This window comes from Staurois parvus, unplaced genomic scaffold (assembly GCF_062004578.1).
Source record: "Staurois parvus isolate SC_StPar_1 unplaced genomic scaffold, SC_StPar_1.0 ptg000008l, whole genome shotgun sequence".
Classification (NCBI taxonomy): Eukaryota; Metazoa; Chordata; class Amphibia; order Anura; family Ranidae; genus Staurois; species Staurois parvus.
Window position 1 is genome coordinate 333,759 of NW_028317804.1, and position 27,639 is coordinate 361,397.

Genomic DNA, 27,639 nt, shown 5'->3' on the forward strand with positions numbered 1-27,639 from the left:
GAGCAATAAGTGACAATCTTCTATTGACTCAACATGCCTCTCAGCAAATAGTTTGGGGTGTCTACTTTCCAAAAAGGGGTCGTTTTGGGTGGTGGGGGCATCTTACGCCCAGCATTAGAAGTTTATGCCACATATCATTCTCTCTTCTAACCATCTGAAGACAAAGCCTTTCTAAAAAAAAAAATTTCAGATGAAAAAAAATCTTCTGTTGCTAGGAAATTACTTTGAACCCCCAAACGTTATATAATTTTGAAAGCAGACACCCTAATGAATAAAATGTGAGTGCTGAAAATTTTTTATGTCACATAGTACTCCCACAGCGATTTTTCAAACTCAAATTTTTTAAAAAAAATACACTTTTTAACTCTTAATGCACAAAAACACAATATATTCTCTAATTATTTGGTAATATATAAAAGATGATGGTATGCCGAGTAAATAGATACCAAACATGGCATGCTTTAAAACTGCGCATGCCCCGTGCAATGGCTACAAACTGCATACATTTTTAATATCCATAGGTAACGCTTTAAAAAAGCCTTTACAAGCTACCATTTTATATTTACAGAGGAGGTCTAGTACTAGAATTACTGCCCTTGATCTGACGTTCGCAGCGATACCTTACATGCATGGTGCAACCGCTGTTTCCATACTGGCACAGGGTCAATGCTCGAGCACGCAGGTGCACTCATGGGGGGGGGGGGGGGTGAGGGTGCTTTTTTTTTTCTTTAAGTTATTTTGATTTTTTTAAATTATTTTTACACTGTCCCTTTCATTTGATTTTATCACTTTTATTGCTATCACAGGGAATGCAAATATCCCCTATACCTTCAATGGGCATTGTCATATATTCCTTTTTGAGAAATCTGGGGTTTATCAGACTCTAGATATCACCTCTGCCCTTACATTATCTAATCTCACCAAGATCAGTGTGATCAGATGCTTTCCCAATTTACAAATGGCACTATTTATTTCCTGCGAAACTGAAATGATGAAATGCTCGTAGCTTCCGATTTCTTAGACTATAGAGATGATTGGCACCATTCCGGTCTCCAATCAGCTTATGGTCAGCTGGCAGAAACACCGGCTGCATTCTCAGGTTCCACCGATGGCACGAGACTGCCCGAGAAGCCAGTGGAAGGGGAGGGGGGGGTCATCGTCTCCCACTGCTTGTAAAAGCAATCTTGCAGCTAATTAGCCACTAGGATTGCTTTTACATGACAACCGATCGCCGGCTGAAAAAAACTATACCAGGATGATGCCTGCAGCTGTAGGCATCATGCTGGGATAACCATTCAAAGTGCAGTGATGTACCTGTACGTCACTGGTCTTTGTTGGGTATATATGCTAAGTTTTTTTTGTATGCAGCCTATGAGCTGAATGAAAAAAAGAGAAGAAATCTCTGCCAGAAAAAGTGTGTGGCATGCCCACAATTAGAATATACTGCCCTGCATCTACCCACTTCTAATGGTGGGCACATATTAGGTCGCACGGTGCCACGTCCGCCAATTCCAAGATTGTACAAATGTCTAAATAGTGGCACGCTTGAATAAAATTTGTCTACATATAAGTGGTATAAGTGGTATGGAAAAAGGATGACACCAAGTCCCAAACTATCTTGCCACTACTCCCCATGTAGTCTGGGCACCTGACTATCTTTTCCCTCATAAATCCAAAACTTATATGTATAGCCTGTTTCCCTCTCACAGGTCTTCTACATCTTGACCCCATATCTGGCACGCTTGCTGGGGAGAAATAGTTTGAATGCAAGGCGGCCAGAAAAATTAATGAGGGACTCATCAACGCAGATTTTTTTTGCTTGGGAGTATAGACATCTGCAAATTTTTGGTTAAGGTGATTTACGAGGGGCCGAATTTTGTGGAGACGGTCAAATTCAGTGTCACCCAAAGACAATAGAGTGTATTGTCATTGAATTGCATAAAACACATTATACTCTCATATCTATGCCTGGCCATGACAGCAGAGAACACGGGCATATGATGAATCGGGTCTGTGGACCAATACAACCACAATTCATTTATTTTTAGTAATGCCCATGTTGAGGGTTAGGCCCCCAAAAATTTAAATTTGGAAACCGTAATGGGTTTCCATGCGAATGGTCTTGCAAGGTTTGAATTTGGGTTGGCAGCGATAAATTGTTGTGCATATTATTATTATTATTATTATACAGTATTTATAAAGCGCCAATAGTTCGCTCAGTGCTGTACATTACAAAGGGGGACAGAACATATGGCAGAACAATAACAATACAATGCAAAACATGAGGGGATTGAGGGCCCTGCTCTTTCGAGCTTACAATCTAGGAGGGAGGGGATGGTGGCACAGGAGGAGATAGCTGTGGGGGTTGGAGCGGTAGGAAGAGTGGAGGGGGTCAGCAAGTTAGCAGGGGGTGGGGTAGGCTTCCCTGAAGAGATGGCTTTTCAGGTTGCACCTAAAGGAGAGGAGAGTAGGTGATAATCTGATGGGTTGGGGCAGGGACTTCCAGAGGATGGGTGACACCCTGGAGAAGTCCTGGAGGCGGGCATGGGAGGAGGAGACCAGGGAACTAGAGATAAGGAGGTCTTGTGAGGAGCGGAGTGTGCGTGCTGGGTGGTACTTTGATATTAGGTCAGTGATGTAGTTCGGGGCAGTGTGGTGGACGGCTTTGTACGTTAGTGTTAGGATTTTGAATTTGATCCATTGCGCAATCGGAAGCCAGTGGAGGGATTGGCAGAGGGGGGTGGCGGAGATGGAACAGTTGGAAAGGTGAATGAGTCTGGCAGCCGTATTCAGGATCAACTGAAGCGGGGATAGCCAGCGGCGAGGCAGGCCAGTGAGGAGGGAGTTGCAGTTGTCGCGTCGTGATATGATGAGGGAGTGGATGAGCTGTTTAGTGGTTTCTGGGGTTAGGAACGTGTGTATTTTGGCGATGTTGTGGAGGTCGAGTCTGCACGAGTTTGTTAAAGATTGGACTTGGGGCTGGAAGGATAGGTTGGAGTCCAGAATGACACCAAGTACTCTGGCCTGCGGGACGGGTTTGATGGTGGCGTTGTTGGATGTGATGGAGAAGTCAATGGGGGGTGGTGTCCGGGCTGGGGGGAAGACAAGAAACTCGGTTTTGGAGAGGTTCAGTTTAAGGAAGTGGAGCGACATCCAGTCAGATATGTCGCTCAGTAGGTGTGTGATTTGGGCGGAGACTGAGGTGGTGAGGTGGGGGGTTGAGAGATAGATTTGTGTGTCATTGGCATATAGGTGGTAGTTGAAGCCGTGAGAGTGTATGAGTTGGCCAAGGGAGGAGGTGTAGATGGAGAAGAGAAGGGGCTGGAGGACGGAACCTTGAGGGACCCCAACAGAGAGGGGGAGTGAGGGGGAGGTGGTAGCATTATAGGTAACGCTGAAAGAGTGTTGTGACAGGTAGGATGAGAGCCAGGAGAGAGCAGAATATCTAAGGCCGAGGGATTGTAGTTTTTTGAGGAGGAGGGGGTGGTCGACTGTGTCGAAGGCCGCAGAGAGGTCAAGGAGTAGGAGCACTGAATAGTGGCCATTAGCTTTGGCGGTTAGCAGGTTGTTGGAGAGTTTGAGTAAGGTAGTTTCGGTGGAGTGTAGGGGACGGAAGCCGGACTGTAGGGGATCGAGGAGGTTATTGTCATTGATGTGAGAGCTTAGGCGGGTGTAGACTAGGCGCTCGAGGATATGTATTGTTATATATAAATTGTTTTGATCCACAGTCAATGCATACAGATCTTCCGTGAAAAACAGCTCCAATAAATTAAGGGGAGTAGTTAAATTTGCTGTTTCCACCTGAATTCTGGGTTGGGCAGTGAATGGGGGAAGTACGGGTGCTGCAGAATTTGTGGGCTGCCAATCGGGATTTGCAAGCACAAAGCACAGGCTCTACGGGCCTGTGTGCGAATTCTTGGTGGTTGCGGGACAATACTTGTTCTAATAACTGCACTAGCTTGTACTGCACTTATGGGACATGCTGGTGCTCACCAGTTCACCAAAGGTAGAGCAGCACTAGTACTGGCACTCTGCTGCATATGAGAGTCATCACAATTTACCAGCAAATGCTAGAAGAGATCATGCCTGATTCTGCAAACACTGCGGTTTTGTGTGCAATGTATTAAGAGACAGTGACCTACTGACACTGCACTTGCTGGGGGAGAAGGGGGGGGGGTAAGTGTAAGGGCTAAACGCAGGTGCTGGCAGGTGCCGAGGCTGATCCCACTAACGCTGTGTTTTTGGGGACACTATACTAATGTGAACGCTGTTATAGTGCTGATCTGATCAAAGATATTGATCTGTTCAGACACTATACTAACAATGGAGGTTTATTGTGTATGAGCGTGTGGCAATCAGAGGGTTAAATGTAATTACTGGTGTACTGAGGGGCAATCTGACGCTATCTGGGAGGGGAGTAAAAACTACCGGATTGCGAATCACATACGTGATTTTGCACACCTGTGCCGCCCTGTAGCAGTGTTTCTGTTATAGGGTGGTCAGGAAGCAGTTAAAGAAGCGGTCTGCGTTACTGCTCTGCATTTTTTTAACTGACAATTGCGCGGTAATGCAATGCTGCACGCAAATTAAATTTACGTCTTTTTTCCCATGTATTGCACTTTCTTTCAGTGGTATTTGATCACCTGTGCGGTTTTTGTTTTGTGCGCTATACAAAAAAAAGACTGATACTTTGAGAAAAACAGTATTTTGGACTTTTTGCTATTAAACATGTCCAATAAAAAAATGTTTAAATCAAATTTCGTCATACATTTAGGTCAAAATGTATTCTTCAAAGTCTTTGCTAAAAAATTCCCAATACGTGTAAATTAATTGGTTTACATGAAAGTTATAGCGTTTACAAATGGCGGTATAGATACTGGAATTTTTTTTTTTATACTAATAATGGCGGCGATCAGCAACTTATGTCGGAACTGCGGGACTGCGGCAGGCATTCTGACACTGGGCGGAACTGACTTGGTGTCACTGACATCCCCAGTGACACCAATACAGTGATCAGTGCTAAAAAAAAAGCAATGACACTGTACTAATGGCACTGGGCAGGAATGGGTTAACATGAGGGGCAATCAAAGGGTTAATCGTGTGATGGGAGTGTTTTACTAGGGGGTACTGCAAGCACACTGATCGGGATGGCTCTGCTCAGCCATACTGAGCAGTGGCCCAAACTGACAGGGAGGAGGGCTGTTAGTAAGCAATGCAGCCCTCCTCCCTGTTGGTGATTGTCGGTAATCACCGGGCGCCGACGGGTAATTACCGTCCGGGACCGGTGATTGACACCCAAGGCCACGATCGGTGGTGCATGTAGGTCACGCATGCCCTCTATCTGGAAATGCAGAATCAAGTATATATAGGTGATCCTGCGCACAGGGGCCGCCCTGTAGCAGTAAATGTACTGTGGGCTGTCCTCAAGCAGTTAAAAAAAAAAAAGAAAACACAGAGAGCAAGTATGTCTGTGAAGGTTCGCATTTATTCAGCTCATGGCACAGTTAGTAATAGTAAGCTACATTCAATTGGACTGTTTCTGTACTGTTGAAGATCTTTTTTAGCCTCTCCAAGCCCAATGTTTTTAAACCATGACAATGGGTGCGGGGAGAAGATCCCTTGCCTGCTGTCACAAACTATGTAGCACTGAGGGTACAGCAGGTGGGTCACTATGTGCATGTTGCACTCTAAATATGGGTGTAACATGCTCCTAAAGGTGAACTTAGCCTTTGTCGTGTGCGAGCTACATTGCCAGAGCTACTAAGCTCGTTTGAAGTTTTCCTTCATATGACTTTACATGCAAATTTGAAAGTTCCCAGGGCCTCTTTGAGCATGTTGTTCTGTGTGCTATGTTTGTGGAATTAAATAGACCTGTTATTGAGACTGAGAGTACGCTGCTCCTGCTTTTGTGGATGTTCATGTTTCAGAGGACAGTTTTCATGGCTTTGCACTTTTTCCTATAGTCTGTTATTATGTCTGCCACTTCTTTTGTGTGATCTCTTCTGATGCAACCAAAAGACTTCTTCCACTTCTATGAACAGCACATTTATACTTGCCTCCACACATCTATACATACCTGTACCTTTCACAAATTTACAGTTACCTGTTTGCTGATGTACGCTCATCTACACCACAAAGAACATAAAATGCATTTCCTACATGTTTTGTTCTATTTTATTCTGGTAAATATGCCATTTTTAAACAAAGCTAAACTTTACACACAAACTTTTTTAATACATAAAGCTCTATGCCACTAAACAAAACTGATACTGGGCTTCCTAGGGCTAGGAGCCACAAGCACAGCAACAGGTTTAGTGTGCAGCATAATGGGAATAAGGTGCAAGCACCAAATAGAACTAGCATGAGAAGTAGCTAAATACTCTAGTATTTGTATGGAGTATAGTGCTTATCAGGAATTATTTTACTTAATCTATATTACTTTTAGTTTGCCACTTACCTCTTAGAGAGGCCAGGTAGATAATCATCATGGAAAGATAAGTACAACATACTTTCACCAAGATCACTGCTGACTTGACAGCTTGACTCCTGGCAAGATTAAAATAACAAAAAGATAATATTAAAGCAGTGTTTCTCAACCTTTTTTCAGTCAAGGCACCCTTTAAATGATTCACAATCTTGGGGCACCCCATTCTAAAATGAAAAAAAAAAAACTGACAGTTTTCCATTATAGAGGAACATCCACACACGTAGGACACCCAACATGATTCATTCCTCACTCAGTTAATGTTATCCGTGTGCTGATCAAGAGGGGTAGAGGAGGTGCAAACAAAGATGTTGTGTAGGCACCAGACCTCCTCCTCATCGATGTCGTTGGTTGTTGGGACGCCAGTGACTAGAAGGTTGTAATGGTGCACCTGTGCCTTTGCGTATTTAAAATGCAGGTTAATCCACCCACTGGGTTGTATACAATTTTTTGGTAATCTAAAAAGGCATTTAGAAACCTGATAATCATTTTAAAATCATCTGTACATATGTAAATTCCAAGGTGAGATGCTACACAATGGCTTTGCATAGCATAACTTACTAGGTGTCTGAGTATTTGCACACTGGTGCTTAAGCTGGGTAGAATAAGTTTAGGATATAATACTTTAGGTGGCTTTCTATAAATTTATAAAGGGGTGAGTGAAATTTTTCACTCTAGTCATAATTTGAATTTGGTTGAATCAGTTATTTATAATAAGCTAAAGGCTATGACATATATGGATTTAAAGAACTTTCTACCTTTTATGGTTGCAAGAATTTCTACTGCAGTTTTGTCTGGACAGATGATCTGACAAATGTTAATGTCAAGCTAATACTACCTAAACCATCTTGCGGCTCCGTTCTGTGGAGTTATGTGCTGAATGACCATAGTAATTACTCTATTGAAGGCAATGTGGGGTCAACCTACAGCAATATGATGAAAGCAAATCACTGCTGGAGGAAATGTTCATTCTGGACTTGTGATGAAGATTGCTAAAACTGAACAATTCATCTTTAAAAATATAACCTTGAATGGAGAACATCCTGGATTTATGTGCATTTGAGCAATTAATTTCAGTGGACAAAGCATTACTTACAATGAGATGGTGAAAGATGACTTGTGTAACAAAGTCATACACAGGATTGGACTGTGAGGTCAGCTTGTCATTACGCAGTACTCAAGATCTTGGTGTGATATACTGAAAAAACTACAAGCCATGAAAAAGGGACTAACAGCTACATGGGCCTTGGACAATTAACCAAATCTTTTGCTAGTCAACCAATATTATCTAATAACTGATTCACAGGGATATTTTAAAGGCAGGTGAAGAGAGATGTAACCAGTTTCAATATCATATTTTAGATGAGGCATTGTGAAGCATTCAGTACCTCAAATCACAATGCAACCCTTCTCTGATAATATAGGCTGGTTTGTTTGGTAATGCTCTGTGGATCACTTCTAGTCAGAACCGATCTAAGTGGGGGAATATGTAGTGTGTGTAATATACACTGTATTGCCAAAAGTATTGAGACACCCCTCCAAATCATTGAATTCAGGTGTTCCAATCACAGGTGTCCACAGGTGTATAAAATAAAGCAAATAGGGCATTCAGACTGCTTCTTCAAACATTTGTGAAAGAATGATGGGTTGCTCTCAGGGGCTCAGTGATTTCAAGCATGGTACTGTGATAGGTTGCTACCTGTGGAATAAGTCTATCAATGAAATTTCCTTGCTACTAAATATTCCATGGTCAACTGTTAGTGGTACTGTAACAAAGAGGAAGCAACTGGGAACAACAGCAACTCAGCCACAAAGCGGTAGGCCACGTAAAATGACACAACGGGGTCAGCACATGCTGAAAAGCACAGTGTGCAGAAGTCGCCAACTGTCTGCAGAGTCAATAGCTAAAGAACTAAAAAATGTGTGCAGCCTTCACAACAACAGTATGTAGAGAGCTAATGGAATGGGTTTCCCTGGCCGAGCAGCTGCATCCAAGCCTTACATCACTAAATGCAATGCAAAGCATTGGATGCAGTGGTGTAAAGCACGCTGCCACTGGACTCTAGAGTGGAGGAGACGCCTTCTATGGAGTGACGAATTATGCTTCTCTGTCTGGCAATCCAATGGATGTGTCTGGGTTTGGCAGTTGCCAGGAGAACAGTACTTGCCTGACTGAAATTTTGCCAAGTGTAAAGTTTGGGGGGGGATTATGGTGTGGAGTTGTTTTTCAACCCGATAGAAAACCTTTGGGATGAATTAGAGTCGAGACTGCGAGCCAGGCCTTCTCGTCCGGCATCTGGGCCTGACCTCACAAATGCGCTTATGGAAAAATGGTCAAACATTCCCATAGACACGCTCCTAGAACTTGTGGACAGCCTTCCCAGAAGAGTTGAAGCTGTGATAGCTGCAAAGGGTGGGCCAACTCACTATTGAACCCTATGAACTAAGACTGGGATTCCATTAAAATTCATGGGCGTGACATCCTAATACTTTTGGCAATACAATGTGTGTATATATATATATATATATATATAGTATGTATACAATGATCAGCATAAATGAGTACACCCCTTTTGAAATGTAGGATTTTAATCAATATCTCATTGGACACAAGAACAATTTCCAAAAATGTTAGAAAACTGAGTTTGATAGAACATTTGTTTAGCTTATTACATGAAAGTAAGGTTAATAATATAACTTAGATTGCGAAATCTTCAGTTTTAACTTATATTAGTTGATGCAAAAATGATTACACCCCACAACAAAAACTACTACATCTAGTATTTTGTATGACCTTCATGATTTGTAAGGACAGCACCAAGTCTTCTAGGCATGGAATGAACAATTTGGCGACATATTGCAACAACTATCTTTTTCCATTCTTCAAGAACAACCTCTTTTAGAGCCTGGATGCTGGATGAAGAGTGATGCTCAACTCCTCAGAATTCCCCATAGGTGTTTTATTGGGTTCAGATGAGGAGACATACAGTACTTAGCCACTGAATCACTTTCACCCTGTTCTTCTTCAGAAGTGCAATAGTGGCCTTAGATGTATGTTTTGGAACATTGTCATGTTGGAAAAGTGACGACGACCAAGGGCACAGAGTGATGGTAGCAGTACATCTGTGAATTCATGATACCATCAATGAAATGGAGCTCCTCAACACCAGAAGCAGTCATGCAGCCCCACAGGACACTGCCACCACCATGTTTCACTGTAGGCACCATGCATTTTTCTTTGCATTCCTAACCTTTGCAATGCCATACAGTTTTGAACCCATCAGTTCCAAAAACATTTATCTTGGCCTCATCACTCCAGAGTACAGAATACCAGTAGCCTTCTTCTTTTTCAGCATGGGCCCTGGAAAATTCTAGGTGAGCTTTTTTGTGCATTGGCTTTAGGAGAGGCTTCCTTTATGGATGACACCAAGCATGCCATTCCTCTGCAGTGTATGCTGTATTGTGTCACGGGAAACAATCACCCCAGTTTGGATTTCTACTTCTTTGGCTTTTAACTGCAGGGAATTTACGTGGCAATTTTCTTCAATCTTTCTCATCAGAAGACGATCTTGTCGAGGTTAACTTCCATGGATGGCCTGGACGTCTCTGTGAGATGGTTGCAGTTCCATTTTTGTTAAATGTTTGTATCACTTTTGCTACAGTATTCTGACTGATAAGTAAAGCTTTGCTGATCTTCTTGTAGCCATCACCTTTCTTGTGTAAAGAAATTATTTTCTTTCTCAGGCCTTGTGATATTTCTCTTCCATGTGGTGCCATTGCTGACAGCATGAATGGGAAGGGGTTTTCTTTGTTGTAATGCCCTTTTACAATCACCTGTCTGCTGGACACCTGTTTAATGAATAATTAGACTCACCTGTAGTTGAATTCTTGTTAATTAGGATTTTCTTGTCTAAAATTCAGGTTTGCTACTAAGACTTTCATTGGGGTGTATTCATTTTGCAACATGGTCTGTAATTAATTTGTTAGGAAAAATACTTTTTTGTATGTGCAAAATTAACAAATCTTTTTTGCAATCAATGGACCGCATTTGTGGGAGTATTTTGTAGTATAGTGTCCCATAGAAAATGTTGATTCTTAAAGTAAAGTAAAGGTTCTCTGACAAATCTGTTGGGGTGTCCTCATTTATGCTGAGCACTGTGTGTGTGTGTGTGTGTGTGTGTATACAGTGGGGCAAAAAATATTTAGTCAGCCACCAATTGTGCAAGTTCTCCCACTTAAAAAGATGAGAGAGGCCTGTAAATAGCATCATAGGTAGACCTCAACTATGAGAGACAAAATGAGAAAAAAAATCCAGACAATCACATTGGCTGCTTTGGAAAGAATTTATTTGCAAATTATGGTGGAAAATAAGTATTTGGTCACCTACAAACAAGCAAGATTTCTGGCTCTCACAGACCTGTACCTTCGTCTTTAAGAGGCTCCTCTGTCCTGCACTCATTACCTGTATCAATGGCACCTGTTTGAACTTGTTATCAGTATAAAAGACACCTGTCCACCTCAAACAGTCACACTCCAAACTCCACTATGGTGAAGACCAAAGAGCCGTCGAAGGACACCAGAAACAAAATTGCAGACCTGCACCAGGCTGGGAAGACTGAATCTGCAATAGGCAAGCAGCTTGGTGTGAACAAATCAACTGTGGGAGCAATAATTAGAAAATGGAAGACATACAAGACCACTGATAATCTCCCTCGATCTGGGGCTCCATGCAAGATCTCACCCCGTAGGGTCAAAATGATCACAAGAACGGTGAGCAAAAATCCTTTTTAAGTGGGAGAACAATCACAATTGGTGGCTGACTAAATACTTTTTTGCCCCACTGTATACAGGTGAAACTCGAAAAATTAGAATATCGTGAAAAAGTTCATTTATTTCAGTAATGCAACTTAAAAGGTAAAACTAATATATGAGATATATTAAGTTGCATTACTGAAATAAATGAACTTTTGAAGGATATTCTAATTGTTCAAGTTTCACCTGTATATATATATATAATATGTGTGTGTATAGAGAGATATTGAATGAACATACTGTTCATTCTTGAACAGGCAAGTGAAGACCACTTTATACATTAAGATGACTCTTTGCTTTGTTAATTTTATGCAAGGTCACCTTGGTAATTGGGGAATAGCCTATTTATCTAATTAGACACTTTAAATTGCTTCCATACTTAAGGATGATAAAGAATGTGATTTAACCATATGATAAGTATTTATGTACGGTAATTAAACTAAAGGGGGCATTCATGGGAAATGGTAAAAGGGTGACTTGTTTACAGTATTTACTATTTACAGTAATGACAAGTGAATTCTTTTCATGTTAAGATCAAAAGTGTTTTGCTGGCAAATCAGAATCCCTCCAGCTTTGCTTACTGATAGTAAACTGTATATGAAGGGAAGTTTAGCTGCCTGTATGAGCTTCATTCTTTCATTAATATGGATGCACAGGTATAGATCATAACTCGCATTATTGCATGCATGGAAGCTACCTAGGTGCATATTATAGATTGGACATATGCTGGATTGTGTAGTGTCTCTATGCTTGATATGAAGTATCTTAAATGGGACTCTGAGGGCTGCTGTTCGTTGTAATATTTACAAAAATTCAGCTGGACTTTCTCATCTGTCCAAGTATCTTTGTCCAATTAAATGCATCTCTCTGCAAAAGAACCATTGAACTTGTTGATGTGGGAAAATACATTTCTGAGATAGTGGTGTTTTACATTCCATATCGGCTAGCGTACTCTTGCTTCAACAACAAGAATTATTATAATTATCACTCCTCCTCATCCTCATTAATATATATGACAACAAAAGGAAGGAGAAAAATAGCTCGGTGAGGGGGCTTCGTGGTTGCTATGGGCTGCTTAGGGGTTTAATTAAAACAGCACATTAATTAGGTAATCTACTTTCCTAAAGTGGATCTAAAACGTGGTTTTGCCTGTGAGTGCCGCCCTGCCGCCGTATATGTACAGTGGCTGGGCGGGATGCGGTTAAATAGCATGTAAACAGCATTAAATAGCAAAAAAATTTAATTAAATAACGTATTCAACAAACTGCATACACTTAAACTAATTTTATATAAGACATACACCACAATAAAAGAGTCATGCAATTTTGTAACTATATATATTTAAGGGTTAATTAGTCTACTATAAACACTGGTTCTGTACAGTAATGCAGCCTATAGACTGAAGTAACATAACATTGCTATAACAAACCTCAGACATGCTGGAAAAAGATACTTTTTCCCCATCTTCTGAGGGACAAATAGCATCCATCCGCACTAGCCTCTGGTGTCTAGATTGTGTGTGCTCTTTTCCCATCTGTTCAAGAGAAGAAATGTTAGAAGAAAAGGATTTAGATTTTGAATCTCTATTATAGTATTCTAAAACATTTAATTTTACATGTTATCAGTCATTGGAAAAATACAACTGGTGCACTAGAGCTTCTATAGTCTAATTAGGTAAATCTATTGACTGGTAACGCTGTCAATCCAAAAGCAGATCAGGGCACTTACAAATTTCATTATTTAATTCCCTGTCTGATATAATACAGATTTGGCCATCCATACCTGACCACCTCCAGATGGTGAGGATACTCCTTTTTAAAACAAATTTAGCGCTTACACCTGGAGGGGCCGTTGAAAATGTGTTCTCCCAAATGGTACAGATGCTGCCAGTCACACGAGCTCAGTCTCATAGACACCAACAATTAAATTTTTACCTTCATACATTCTCTGCAGGTAAAAAAAGTGCAAGCTCCCCCCACAGCCCCCCTAAATAGTCACCTGAGCCTGATATCGATCCAGCTCTGTGCTGGTCTGCAGCAGTTCTTCTCCCCTCTCAGCTCTCACAGGCTTGGCTGAAAGCAGCGGGAGCCATTGTTGATACTTTTCTGAGAGGCAGAAGTTGCTCATTGCTCATTGGAACCCCTAGCAATATCTGGAGGAACCCTGGTAGAGGAAGGCTGCTCTAGAAGAATAACCCAAAAGAGGCCAGGTCAATGATACTTTGTTGGTCAAAGTTATTGAGGAGGTATACGTTTAAAAATGTAACAAAGTGCTTGCGATGCAAAATAGTATGGACTCAACTGATCAGAGGCATTTTTATCAAATCCAGTGATGTGTGGCATTTAACAGCTTACAAATTAGAAGAAAATGTATAGATCAAAATGTAATTATTCTGCATGCAAGGAAAAAGTGAGAACTAGATGCATGCTGTCCTAATAATGGTTAGCTGACAGATAGCTAACAAAACTGACAGAAGCAGCATTGTGCTTCATTCCAAATTGAATTTCCTTCTGCAAATAGTTCTGTAAAACTGCAATACATTCACATAAACTGAAGTTACAATATGCTTGTCACATGTCTCTAACAAATGCAAACAATGAACACATTTCTCACAAATAGCTACCTACAAATCACATTAAATATATGGAAATGCAATCTAGAAATATACTATATATGACTTTGACAAACAAAATTGAAAGAACTTAAAAGGCATATGTGTATCAAATGAAGGAGGTAAGCCTTCACTGGTGTGTTCTTCTGGAAGCTAAACTGGAACTGGACTGATGTGTAAGTGAAACCTCCTGTTTCCTGTTTCAAAAAAAGAATAGACTGCAATTGCAGTGAATGCCGGATAGATAGCTCCCTACTCAACACAATGATGTGAACACAGAACAAGCTGGCTGCCTTCCTGTTACTATGATGATAAAACAAGCTTTCCAAGTGCTATGAAGGCCAAGGTGCTGGGTTTAACAATGACTGCATCACTGTTCACAAAGAATAGGGTTTGTGATCCCTCTCGGTCAACAGATAACCTCCCAAGGCACAAAATCAAAGAAGATCCCCTCTCTTTACCAGAAGATAGTAAGAAATGGCAGCTATTCAAACAGTGTATACCAGCCAAGCTAAGTGCATACAGATGGGCCAATTCACTAACAAATGAACAATACCTTCAATAACTTTCCCATCATGCTAACCATCAAATTACATCATTAAAACAGTCTTAGTTGAGCATTTTTGCAAACACTTGTGAAAGCCACATTGCCATGTAATGGTGTTTTTGGAAAGTTAATTCATATACTAATCTAAAATGGCTCCAATGTTAAGACCACTGCAAATTGGTTTGGGTTTTACTGCAAGATTTTTTTTCAAGTCCTGACACTCAACTTTATCTCACAGATGACAACTGCCAACCAACCGAATTTAAGTTCTAAATTGCTAGGCAACAATGTAGTGCCTAAATCATTCAGTCAGTGAAGGCAGGTGGCAGAAACCAAATGGAACCAAAGGGCTCATAGAGGTTTTAAGCAGAAAGCAATTCAAAAACAGAATAGCACAGCCCATAGAGGAACATCTAAAACGTTTTCTAAAGCACTTTCTCTTTTAATGTGCTGAAATTTGTAACTGTCATAGAGACCGTCACAGACAATATACTACACTAACCAGAGATGACACAGATCCATGAATACAGCAGGTGTATCTGGCCACAAAAGGTCGTAGTGGAAGCTAGCTAACAGGACAAAGGACTGTTATATAGACAACCTACTGGCTTCTCAGGAGGTAGAAGTATTGGTATCTGGAAATCTGGAGCCAGGTAAGAAATACACCATAAAAATTAGTATTCCCTTTCTCTTTTCAAAAAACATAGTATATATTTACTTTAATTCACTGTGGCACCAGAGTATATATGACATCCTAATCAGCCTCTTCTTTACCTCATTCAAACAATCCATAACAAGTTGACCAGTACCTCCTTATAATTCCATTTCATCTTAGAAACTAAAGTACCAAATATCAACCTGCGGAAAAAGAAATGTGACACAGGCAGAGGGCAATCGACCAAGATTTGCACACAGTGTTTTTCTTAAAGCTAGATTCCCCAATTATCTGTTAATTATACCTTATGAACTGGATGAAAAAATCTCACTCAAGCAGTCTCTGTGGTGGAAGAGCAAACATGATTTAACCAAGGACCAGCCAAACTGAAGAGCATTATTTAGAATATCATCATCCTTCCTATCATTCACTACATCATGCACCCTAGATTTGTGCGTTTCATTTTTATATAATTTTTGTACAAAAATGTCATTTTTGGAGATTCAGATATGTACAAAACTTCAAATGGACATAATAATGAATATCAAAGAATATGAAAAAAAGTTATAATGAAATTAACAAATGCATGCATTTCATTTGGATGAAGTCACACAATGCGATAATAATTCGGGCCCATGGGGAAATTAATTCAATATGTAAATTTGTTTCAAAAATCATATTTGGATAACGAATGGATCCAAATTTCATTCCATTTGTTAATTCAGATGCACATGACGTCAGTTGATATTGTTCAATCAACTTATCCCATTTCCCTTGGTGGGTTGGACTAGCGTCTGAAGATATTATTATTATTATACAGTATTTATATAGCGCCAAAGGGTTTGCTCAGCGCTGTACATTAGCGAGGGATATTGAATCCTTCCGATTTGATAATTTATAGAATATACTGTATAGCAATCTTCTGGAAAAACTGAAAATTTTTTTTGAATGCCAACAATACGAAATGATTTATGAAAACGAATCAGTTCAACATAATGAATATGATGAAATTAAATTCTTCAATGAATGAAAGCATCCGAAAATTTCCAGCTTGCACATGTTTAATGCACCCCAGTCTGATGCTGGTTGTTTTATATTATAGCCGCTTTGAGCCTAAGGGTAAACCCAAAGTAAATCCTCTTGCTCCTAACAATCCCACATATGTGTATGTTAGTTTTTGTTTGTACCCATAACACAGTCCAGAAACAATAGTGCGCATTTTGCATTTCTAACCTACCTAAAACACAGTGACACAGACACTAATTAAAAAAAAAAAAAAAGTATATATATATATATATATATATATATATATATATATATATATATACAGTTGCAAGAAAAAGTATGTGAACCCCTTGGGATTACGTGGAGTTTTGCATGAATTGGGCATAAAATGTGCTCTGAACGTCATCTAAGTCACAACAATAGAAGAACACAGTCTGCTGAACATAATACTACACAAACATTAGATGTTGCCATGGTTTAATTGCACATAACATGTAAACATTCACAGTGCAGGGAGGAAAAAGTATGTGAACCTTTGGACTTAATAACTGGTTGACCCTCCTTTGGCAGCAATAACCTCAACCAAACGTTTCCTGTAGTTGCAGATCAGACCTGCACAACGATCTGGAGTAATTTTGGACCACTCCTCTTCACAAAACTGTTTCAGTGTAGCAATATTCTTGGGATGATTGGTGTGAATCGCTCTCTTAAGGTCATGCCACAGCATTTCAATCGGGTTGAGGTCAGGACTCTGACTAGGCCACTCCAGAAAGCGTATTCTGTGCTGTTGCAGCCATTGTTTTGTTGAATTACTTGTATGCTTTGGGTCATTGTCCTGTTGCATCTCCCGTCCTCTGCGGAGCTTCAGTTGGCGGACAGATGGTCGTACGTTTTACTGCAAAATGTCTTGATAAACTCTGGAATTCATTTTTCCATCAATGACAACAATCCGTCCAGGCCCTGAGGCAGCAAAGCAGCCCCAAACCATGATGCTCCCTCCGCCATGTTTTACAGTGGGGATGAGGTTTTGATGTTGGTGTGCTGTGCCTTTTTTTCTCCACACATAGTGTTGTGTGTTCTTCCCAAACAACTCAATCTTGGTTTCATCTGTCCACAGTATATTTTGCCAGTAGTGCTGTGGAACATCCAGGTGCTCTTTTGCAAACTTCAAACGTGCTGCAATATTCTTTTTGGACAGCAATGGCTTCCTCCGTGGTGTCCTCCCATGTACTCCATTCTTGTTTAATGTTTTCCTTATTGTAGATGTGTCAACAAAAATGTTAGCATGTGCCAGAGATTTCTGTAGGTCTTTAGCTGACACTCTGGGATTCTTCTTTACCTCATGCAGCATTCTGCGCTGTGCTCTTGCAGTCATTTTTACAGGACGACCACGCCTAGGGAGAGTTACAACAGTGCTAAACTTTCTCCATTTGTAGACAGTCTGTCTTACCGTGGACACATGAACATCAAGGCTTTTGGAGATACTTTTGTAACCCTTTCCAGCTTCATGCAAGTCAACAATTCTTGATTGTAGGTCTTCTGAGAGCTCTTTTCTGCGAGGCATGGTTCACATCAGACAGTGCTTCTTGAAACCAGTAAACCCAAAACAGGTGTGTGTTTTTTAAGGACAGGACAGCTGTCAGCCACACATCCAATATCATCACACTGATTGGAGTCAAGGTTGGCTCACTCCTGGCTCCAATTAGCTCTGGGAGAAGTCATTAAGTTAGGGCCTCACATACTTTTTCCTCCCTGCACTGTGAATGTTTACATGTTATGTGCAATTAAACCATGGCAACATCTAATGTTTGTGTAGTATTATGTTCAGCAGACTGTGTTCTTCTATTGTTGTGACTTAGATGACGTTCAGAGCACATTTTATGCCCAATTCATGAAAAACTCCACGTAATCCCAAGGGGTTCACATACTTTTTCTTGCAACTGTATATATATATATATATATATATATATATAAATACTGACCTTTGACCCTGACCTTGACCCAACTACTCACCCTGGCACTGACCTAGATCAAACCTTGATCTAGGTTTTTCTTTTTTTTTTATTCATTTATTTATTTTTACACAGTTTTTTTTCTCTCTGCAAGGAAAGCGACAGATACAATGTATCTCTCTTCTCCATTCAGAGAGGGAAAAAAGGGGGGGTGGGCAGGTTTCACAGAGACTGATCAGTGTTATAGCCAAACAGATACTATCACAGCAATCAGGTGACCTGGACCAGGGAGTCTCTGTGCTGGGACCAAGTCATGCTGCTCTCCCAGCACAAATATGTTGCTCTGCAGAAACAAAACCAGTCCAGTGGGGCCACATATTTGTGTACGCTCAGCGCCAAGGGGTTAATATTACAAGTCTAGTGTTTTAAGCTACTTTGTCATGGAAACAGTGACGATGAATTCACCTTGCTCACATATATCATTATACAAATGGAACATGTAGTTTCCAGTATATTATTCTGATGCTGATATAACTAACCATATGAGACTGTAGATGTGCTTCCAAACTTTGTATTTGTTGCTTGAGTTCTGAGTTACATTCAGTAAGATCCAAGACCTGCTTTCTCAGTAAATCCTTCTCTGCCAGATAACGGGAAATCTCTCCTTGAACCATGTCACGAGCTCTGTATGCCTGTAGTAACAGTACAAAAAGCAAACATTTTATGAGATCAAAATCAATTTACAGTCCAACTGCAGCAAAATATTTTATTGGTTTTGGTTTTGGAAGAGCTAGAATTTCTGAAAGGTGTTGAATTTTGTCTGCAAGCCCACAGAAGACATTTAACCTTAGCTTGTCCTAGTCATGTTTACTTGGATTGTTTTGTATTGTTGAAGAAGTTTCATAGTTTTGCTTAGTTCTAATTAGTGTTGGGAACACTCCTCAATAACCAGCATAGTCACACAGGTAACTCAGTCACATTGATCCAATCTCAATGTAATGTGTCAAGGCAGATGTTGATTGATTAGGAATAAGCCAAAGTGCCCTGAGTTCAGTCTGAGCAGGGTTCAGTGAACTTCAAGAAGTTTGGATTCTGAACCCCACTGAAATCAATGGGAGCTGAATCTGTTAAACTGGAGGTAAAAAAATATCGTGGAGGCGATGCCCTGGGGAACATGTGTCAATGCATAAAAATTATTCAAAAATTATATAAAATCTATTTGGCCAGGAGCAATTAATTTTCTAAATAGTTATACATTACATTCCTTTAACCTGTTCTTGCCCTGACAATAGCGGAATGACGGCCCGAGCGGGACTCTTGCCGATCCGGGTGGGTGTGGTATGACGTCCTTCCCAGTTCACGCCGCATCGTGGCGAGATCTGTCACCAGCTGTGTACCTCGGAAACAGCAATGACAGATCTGTGTACCGGCCCGTTGCCCCTACCATGTGACCTGATGCGACCAATCATGACCATTGTAAACAATGGATGGCTTCCTTTCATGCCATCCATTGTATACAATTGTGTCACTAGCTGTGATTGGTCACAGTGATCACAAGCACAGACTTGGCCAATCACAGCCTGTGTCACGTGATTAGCCATGGCCAATCACAGCTAATCACAACAAAAAACCTGAATGAATCGATTTCAGTTAAATGCTTGCTTATAGCAAAGAAATCCTTTGCTGTAAGCAATCATAATGTATAAAAAAAAGAACTGATCACTTACCCGAAGTAGTACTATGGTAACAATATACTACTCTGGTGATAGTGTAATTTGAAAAAAAAAATCTTTAAAATTTTTTTTTAAATGTACTAAAAAAAAATTATTTTTAAAGTATAAAATTTTTTTTTTGTACTGTCACCAATCAGTGTCCCTGATCACCACCGCACCAGTTATTTGATGACGCTTTCATTTTCAAAAAAATTACAACTCCAAAAAACTCACCATGCTAATACCTCAGACTTTCTACTTTGCAAAAAGGGACCATTTGGGGGATATCTGTACTGTTCTGACATTTTTGGGCCTCAAGAAATTAGATTGGTCTTCAGTACTTCAGGATTGATCAATTTTCAGTTATATCCCATAGTTTGTGAACTCTATAACTTTCCTACAGACTAAATAATAAATACTTATTTGGGTTATTTTCACCAAAGAAAATTAGCAGAATACATTGTGGCCTACATTTATGCAGAACACTTATTTATTTGTCCCTACCCCAATCCATCAGACTATCACCCACTCTCCTCTCCTTTAGGAGCACCCTAAAAACCCACCTCTTCAGGGAAGCCTACCCCACCCTCTGCTAACTGCCGATCTCCACTCTTCCTACCACTCCATCCCCCACAGCTTTTCCTCCCGTACCACTATCCCCTCCCTCCTAGATTGTAAGCTCCAAGGAGCAGGGCCTTCGAACCCCTCGTGTATCGCATTGTATTGTTATTGTACTGTCTCATGTATTGTCTCCCATTATAATGTACAGCGCTGAGCGAACTGTTGGCGCTATATAAATACTGTATAATAATAATAATAATAATAATAATTTGCAAACTTTTCTAACTGAAAATTTTGAAAAAAACATGTTTTTCTTTGTTTCTGTTTTTTTTATAATTTAGCAAAAAAATAAAAACCCCAGTGGTGATTAAATACCACCAAAAGAAAGCTCTAGTTGTGTGAACAAAACGATAAAAATGTAGCTTGGGTACAGTGTTGCATGACCGCGCAATTGTTTGTCATCCAAAGTGTGAAAGCGTTGACAACTGAAAATCTGCCTGAGCAGCAAGGGAGTAAAAGTCCCAGTATTGAAGTGGTTAAATAACATGCCCAGGAGGGTGCCCTAATCCTGCTTATGAAAAAGTGCATCTCTGTGATGTACAGAAAGTACTTCAGCAGCACCGATATTACAAAGGAAAAACATTTTAAAGTTGCCAGCAAATAACATTTCATTGCTGGTTTCTTTTTTTTCTCTCTGTGGAGGAGTCACTGTACTGTTTTTTTGCATTGTAAATGCCACTTTGCTGTAGCACATCTAACAGTAAGAATGAAAAAAAACCTACGTCTTTTGAGACAGGTACCTCCTTAAAAGCCACACCAAAAAAATCAATTCAAGAGCCCTGATCTCACCCCCCCCCCCTTCTGAACTATACCAGGCCACATGCCCTCAACTTAGAGGGTACCTTGGTATCCCCTGACAAAGCACCTTGACTCCATGTTGATGAGGAAAAGGGCCTCATCCCCACATCCCTGGCCTGGTGGTTGTCGGGGTCCGTGGGTGGGGAGCTTAGTGGAATCTTTAATAATAAGCCCCTCCTGCCTATGTGAAAGAGTAAAGGGGTACATAGTTTTCCTATTCAATCACTTAGAATTAAGGACACCCAAATGTTTAAAGTGGAACTCCAGCCAAATCTTATGTCTTATTTCTTGCTGCTGATCTCCTACTTTCACTGAATATGTCCTCCATCTTCTGGTTCACTCGGTAGTTGCTCTGAAACAGACTGATCATTTTCAAATAAAACCCTTAATCCCCTGTGGTTTCCTGTTTTTTCTATCTGGGCCAAAATGTCCATGCTCATCGTGGCAGGGATGTCAATACAGTTTGTCAGTGTTTCTCAGGAAGGAAAAGCTGCCCTTTATTTTCAAAGTCCTCTGAAGGGTCCCTCTTGTATAAGAGCCCCTCTTGTATTTGCAGTTGATTACATTCTCGATGCACTATTTTAGAATCTGAGATGGAACTCTTCAGCAATTGGCTAGGGTCATGTTTGGTCAGGGCATCCACAGTCAGATGGCATAGTGGATCTTCCTCCTGTTCAACCTTCAGATCTCTCTTGGACAACTGAGCCAACTTTTCATTCCTCTCTTGGGTCAGGTCACAATAACATTTCAGCACTCTGGAGGGGGTACCCCTGATGGACTCAGCTCCGATAGCCCCTTTGAGCCTCAGGACGACGCCCTAACACAGGGCCTGCACTCCTTCAGAGATTACATGGGTCCAGTCATCTGGTCCCCCAGCTGGTTCGTGGGGTCTTTGAGGCATCCTGTTGAATTCAAAGAACCCCAATGGGCACATGAATGCCATTTTGTCCCTGTTCTCTGGGTGCATGGGGATCTGGTAGTATCCGCTCCTCAGGTCCAGTAGGCTGACTCACTCTTCCCCCTACAGGCATTGAAGGGCATCCTCAAAGCGAGGGGTGGTGTATTGGTCAGGGATGGTCCATCTATTCAAGTTTCTGTAGTCAATGCACATTCAAAGCATCCCATTCTTTTCCCCCTCCACCACAATAGGAGAGGCATAAGGGCTCCTGGATTCCTCAATGACCCCCAATCACTTCTGCTCAGCCAGCTGCTCCCTGAGATCTTCCAGGTCACTGGGTGGGGCCCACCTGGCCCTTTCCCTGTATGGCTTATCTTCCTGCAGCTGAATCCTATGCTAAGCACTTCTGGCACAGCCCATATCAAAGTCATCCCTGGAGAACATCTTCTCCCACCTGGAAAAAAGGGTCTTGGGCTCTATGCTGCCACTCAGGAGGCAAGTCAGGGACAGGTACTCCCCATCCAACCTCTCACCGACCCCTTTCTCCACCGTCCCTGCAGGAGCCACCACAGTGGCTAGAATCACTTGTCCAATCAGCATTTGAGTCTTCAGTGTGATTGGTTAATCTGTGACATCCCGGAGACTGACCGGCACTTTTCCCCCATTCCGAGCCAGGGCTTTGGTGGGCACCATCTCCAGGACCAATTGCACTGCAGCTTCACCTGGGTGTGAGTCAGCTTCCCAGACAACAATGGGGCCCAGCTGATCCTAAGTCAACTTGACAGAAGCTTTCATGCAGACTATCTCACATGGCTGCAGCACTTTCTCTCTTGCTCCTAGCCTCCACAGTCTCCCCACCCCTTCAGCTGGGGTATTTTGCTCTTGGACCACTCTTTTGAAATCCTGAATGAAACTAATAGCCTCCTCACCATGTCAGTATTGGTCCCTATCAGCACTGAGTTCTGGTCTGCCCTGGGAGGGGGGTTGAGGACACATAACTGCCAGTGTATTGAAGGTCTCTGCCTTTCCTGCTACAGACAGCCCAAAAATGATCTTGATTGGGATGTAGTCATCGTAGGTGAATTTTTCACATCCGACCCCCCCAGATTTCTAACTATTCTAGCTTGAACATGGGGATATGCTTTAGATATCCATCATAGAAATCCCTATAGAGCAGTGTCCCTTGTGCACCAGTGTCCAGTAGAGCTTTGGTGTAGATCCCATCCAGGGCCTTTGAGTTTTCCTGGTAGGTTAGCTCTCCCTTTAGAGTGGGCTACGTTTCCCAATTCCCTTACTGACTGCTGAAGATACCTAGCAGTGAGTCTGGAGGGCGATGGTGCATTGACTCCCTGTGCCCTCAGTTCTGCCTTAGTTGGCTGGATCTCCAATTGGGGGTGTAGGGGCAGCTTTGCAAGCTGAAGTCTTCTTACTGTGCTTCGATCTGGACTTCCACTTCCTCCCTTTTTTGGAGCTCCAGACTTTGTTGGGGTTCTCAGCCGGCTCCTCCACTAAGACACCTTGAAGTTTCCTACCTTCTGGGCAAGCATGAATTTTTGTAATGCCTTCAGTAACTCAATTGTAGGATCTGGATTATCCCTTCTCGGTGTCCCAGCTCTTTGCAGAGGAAGCATTTTCTCATATCAAGCTTAGTTACTTGCAGTTTAGCCTGAGTCTCCATCGCCCATAGTAAGGCCTGTTGCATCCTGTCTTTAGCCTGAATGACTTGATTCAACAGCTCAACTGGAGCCGCCTCTCTGACTGCCTCAATGATATAAGGATTTGAGTACTCTTTCACCTCAGTCTCCATATCACTGTCATCTGCAGGAGCACCTTCGTCCATCTGAATCATCCAGGGTGGACACTCTCTCTTCCTTGACATTAGGCTTAGGTGACTCTTTAAATCTTTAGTTCTTTTCAGCTAGTAAGGCCCCTTCTTCCCTTACTTACTTCACCAGTTCAGGATAGGTAGAGACAACATGTGTCTCCCTGAGTAACAGTTTCAGTACGATTGGGTGATTAGGCCTAGCACCCTGCAGAACCTGTTCTAAGTGGACCTTGTCAGCAACTTGGGGATCAATCCCTTTCTTCAGGATGATCTGATGTAGGATCCAATCCACTCTAGCAATATAGTCAGACAGCTTCTCACCGTTGCATTGATGAGTGTGTTCAAACTTGTACTTCAGATCTTCAATGCAATCCATAGCCACAAAGTCTGGCTTCCCTATCCGCAGGTGTTGAATTACTTTGGCGGCTGGGCCCCTAAGACTCTCACTCAGTCTTTGTCTCTGTCTCTTCACTGCCTTTGGGACACCCCAGTCCTCCACTGCTTGTAGGGCTTGATCCATCCAGCTTTCCAGCTCTTCCTCCCCAGCAGGGGTTGGACTCCTCCCTGAGAAGAACCAAAGCTTTCGGTATCCCTGACTCACCGAAGCTGCACTATTCTTCATCAAGCTCTCCACCAACTTGCTCATATCAGTGTAGAAAGAGGAAAGGGGTAGACTAGCCATGGGTACATCAGTTTCTACTGACACCAGGCTCACCGTTTCTTCCCGCAAGTGATCTTCTACCAGAGCTCCAGTGAGCATTAGAGGTGTTATGCAAGCTTCAGCCCCTTCCGCCAAATTCACAATGTCCTTTCTGACGCAAACTCTGAAAATTCTGAAGAGTAACCACTCTAGCAGGGCATGGTTGCAACTTAGGCCAGACTCAGTTCTCATGTCAAGGAGATAAGCCCTTTGCTCTGGCACAGCTCTCTTCACTAGCTGTCGGATCTCCTTTTCCACCCATTCACTCCCAGTTAGTTCTGCCACTGTACACAGCTCCAGCCACCTACCATTCTCCATCTCTCGGCTTATCAGTTTGTTTGGTAGGGCCAACCATGAGGGGTATCCCGGATGAGCCCCCAAATGTAGCACTTCCCTTGTGAGGGCCGCTGTAAGACATGGGCCCCCAAAGGTTGCCCTGACCTTTCAAGCCACTGGACACCTCTAGCGTCCTGGATTCAGCCATAATGAAAACAGGAAACAGTTGCACAGACACTTAAATGCAGTAATGCAGTTGAGTTTTTACTAAAAATTATTCAGTCAGTAAACAGTAAATGAAAATACTGAGAATACCTCTTAGGTGGTAAACACCATGCTGGAAATTCAAACCCGTGACCACAGGTGAACTTGGAAGAGAAACACAACAATTCAAACAGTGTTTCAGATATGGTCAGTAAGGAAGGGACTCTGACTTCAGGTAGATAAGGGAAGAGGAAAACTTTGAGATGTCAGCCTGCTCCCTCAGAATCCTGATTCCACAGGTCCTGAAAACAGCACACTCTGTATATTAAATGTATGCGCTATGCAAAAAAACAGTTTTAAATAGGGTCCCCCTTTAAAATATATACATGGATAAGCCCCATGTCCTGGGATTTAGGAGTATCAAGGAGAGTCCTGGTGGAAAGGATGTCCTGGGTCTTCAGGTAGCTCAATGAGGGCCCACAGGATTGCTGTGCAATGGCGACCAGCAATAATAATTTTTTTGTGTAGATAATTCCAGGTAGAGGTCTCAAACTTGTAAGCAGGTGTGAGCTATGAAAGGTGTATGCATGCAGTGTCCCTTAGTGAAGAGTGTACACAGTATGGGCTTCAGCCCACTCACCAATCCTGATGTCACTGCTCAAGGGGTTCCGGGGTGTCCTGGAAGGCTCTTGCAGCATCTGCTACCAGTGTGGGATGCTCGGCCTAGCAACTTGGGACATTGGGAATCCGCTAAGGATGAGGCAGTGACGATGCCCACATCTTGGGTTGGTCACGTCTTCCAACAGGAAGCTGCAGACAGATGTTTTGGTGGATGGTCTATAGCTCACATGCCAAAGTTCCCCACTCCATCTGGACTACGCGGCCTGCTCAGCTCTCCACAGCAGCTGGGTCCCTGCTTGCAGCTTCAGTTCGTAGTCCCAAGAGAAGGATCATTTTCCCGAGTCTGACTTATATATGCTTCCCCAACATGCAGTTCTCCTCCTCCAGCCAACTGGATCCTGTATTTCCCAGCAGCATCAGCTCCCTCCTCTCTCTCTCTCTGTCATTGAACACAATGTCACTATTACAACTGTACACTAGAGGTGGGCATTAATTCAGCACAGTAATTATTATGGATGTTTGGCAGCAGTACAGATAGGCTGACCAGCACTGGGCTACACTCACAGAAAGGAGTACACTGTCCTCAATTTGTACATAGTTTCAGTTTTTGGACTATCTCACTCAATTCCCTCATACCTATCTAAGTTCTCCAAAAATAAAAACAACAAAAACAATACATCTAGACTGGATATTGAGGAAACAACTGACTGTATTTATGTGGCTGGCTGAGGGGCTATCCATTTAGGAAGAACCTTGGCAAATTGCCAGCGGCTCCTATGGAAGTAAGTGCTACAACTAGTGGCTGGGTATTCTTGACCATGTAATTTACTAGGTTGGTAGATATCAGTGGTAAGTAAGGACACTGTAGGTGCAAGCTGCTTCCTTAGCAACCATTGGCACATGAAATGTTACTTTCATACACACTGAACACCCTAAATGTCTGGCATTTGGATGAATGTCTGAACACCAAGTGTTAGGTCAGTAATAGTTTTTTTTATTTTCTTTGCACGTGTTTGGGTATTCTTTGCAGTATTTTGACCATATTCACTAAGCTAAGGGAAACACTCTATGTCATCCACAATGCAAATCAGATAGCAACTTTTTTCTTTTTGGATAAACTGGGGCTCACTCCTGCCTCCCCCCCATTCTCATTGTACAAACTTGTGTATGCTAATGGATTGCTAAATAACCATACCTTACATTGTGGTATAAGGAATCCACATAGAAATGAGGTGAGAACTTAGAGGAGTTCAGATTGGTGCTTGAGAAACAGATGGTACAGTATGTTCTGCCAGCTATTGCCAGCTAAAATTCCAGGGCAGTACAAACACCCCCAAATAACCCCTTTTTGGAAAGTAGACACCCCAAGGAATTTGCTGAGAGGCATGTTGAGTCCATGGCCGATTTTATTTTTTGCCACAAATTTTTGGAAAATGACAAAAAATTGTTTACACAAACCTTTCACTTAAATGATATATTGCTCATGCATGCCATGGGTATATGTAGAATAACACCCCAATACACATTAAGCTACTTCTCCCAAATATGGGGATACCACATGTGAGAGAATCCCTGTTAACATGCCAACACGGGACAGTGCCTGTGTTTGCCTTTGCGCACAAGCACAGGAATGGATGTGGGAGTGAATTTTTTTTTTACTTATTTATTTTAATTTTTTTTTATTTTTACACTGTCCCTTTAATTTTTTTCAATCCCTTTTATTGTTATCACAAGGAATGTAAATATCCCCTGTGATAGCAATAGGCAGTGAGAGGTACTCTTTTCTGAGAAATCTGGAGTCTATTAGACTCTAGATCTCTTCTCTGCCCTTAAAGCATCTGATCACACCAAGATCTATGTGATCAGATGCTTTCCCAATTTTAAAATGGTGCTGTTTTATCTGAAATTATGAAATGAT

At 41.8% G+C, this 27,639-nt stretch overlaps 1 protein-coding gene across 1 annotated transcript in view; it reads right to left on the bottom strand.

The window, feature by feature from the left end:
* CARD14 (caspase recruitment domain family member 14) overlaps positions 1-27,639 on the bottom strand; it is a 195,671-nt gene that overhangs the window by 73,919 nt on the left and 94,113 nt on the right. The window contains exons 9-11 of the mRNA XM_089668671.1: positions 18,606-18,758; positions 12,726-12,830; positions 6,458-6,546 (exon numbers count right to left, since the gene is read on the bottom strand). Of these exons, the coding sequence (XP_089524797.1) occupies positions 6,458-6,546; positions 12,726-12,830; positions 18,606-18,758 (347 nt within the window). The remainder of the gene's footprint in view (positions 1-6,457; positions 6,547-12,725; positions 12,831-18,605; positions 18,759-27,639) is intronic.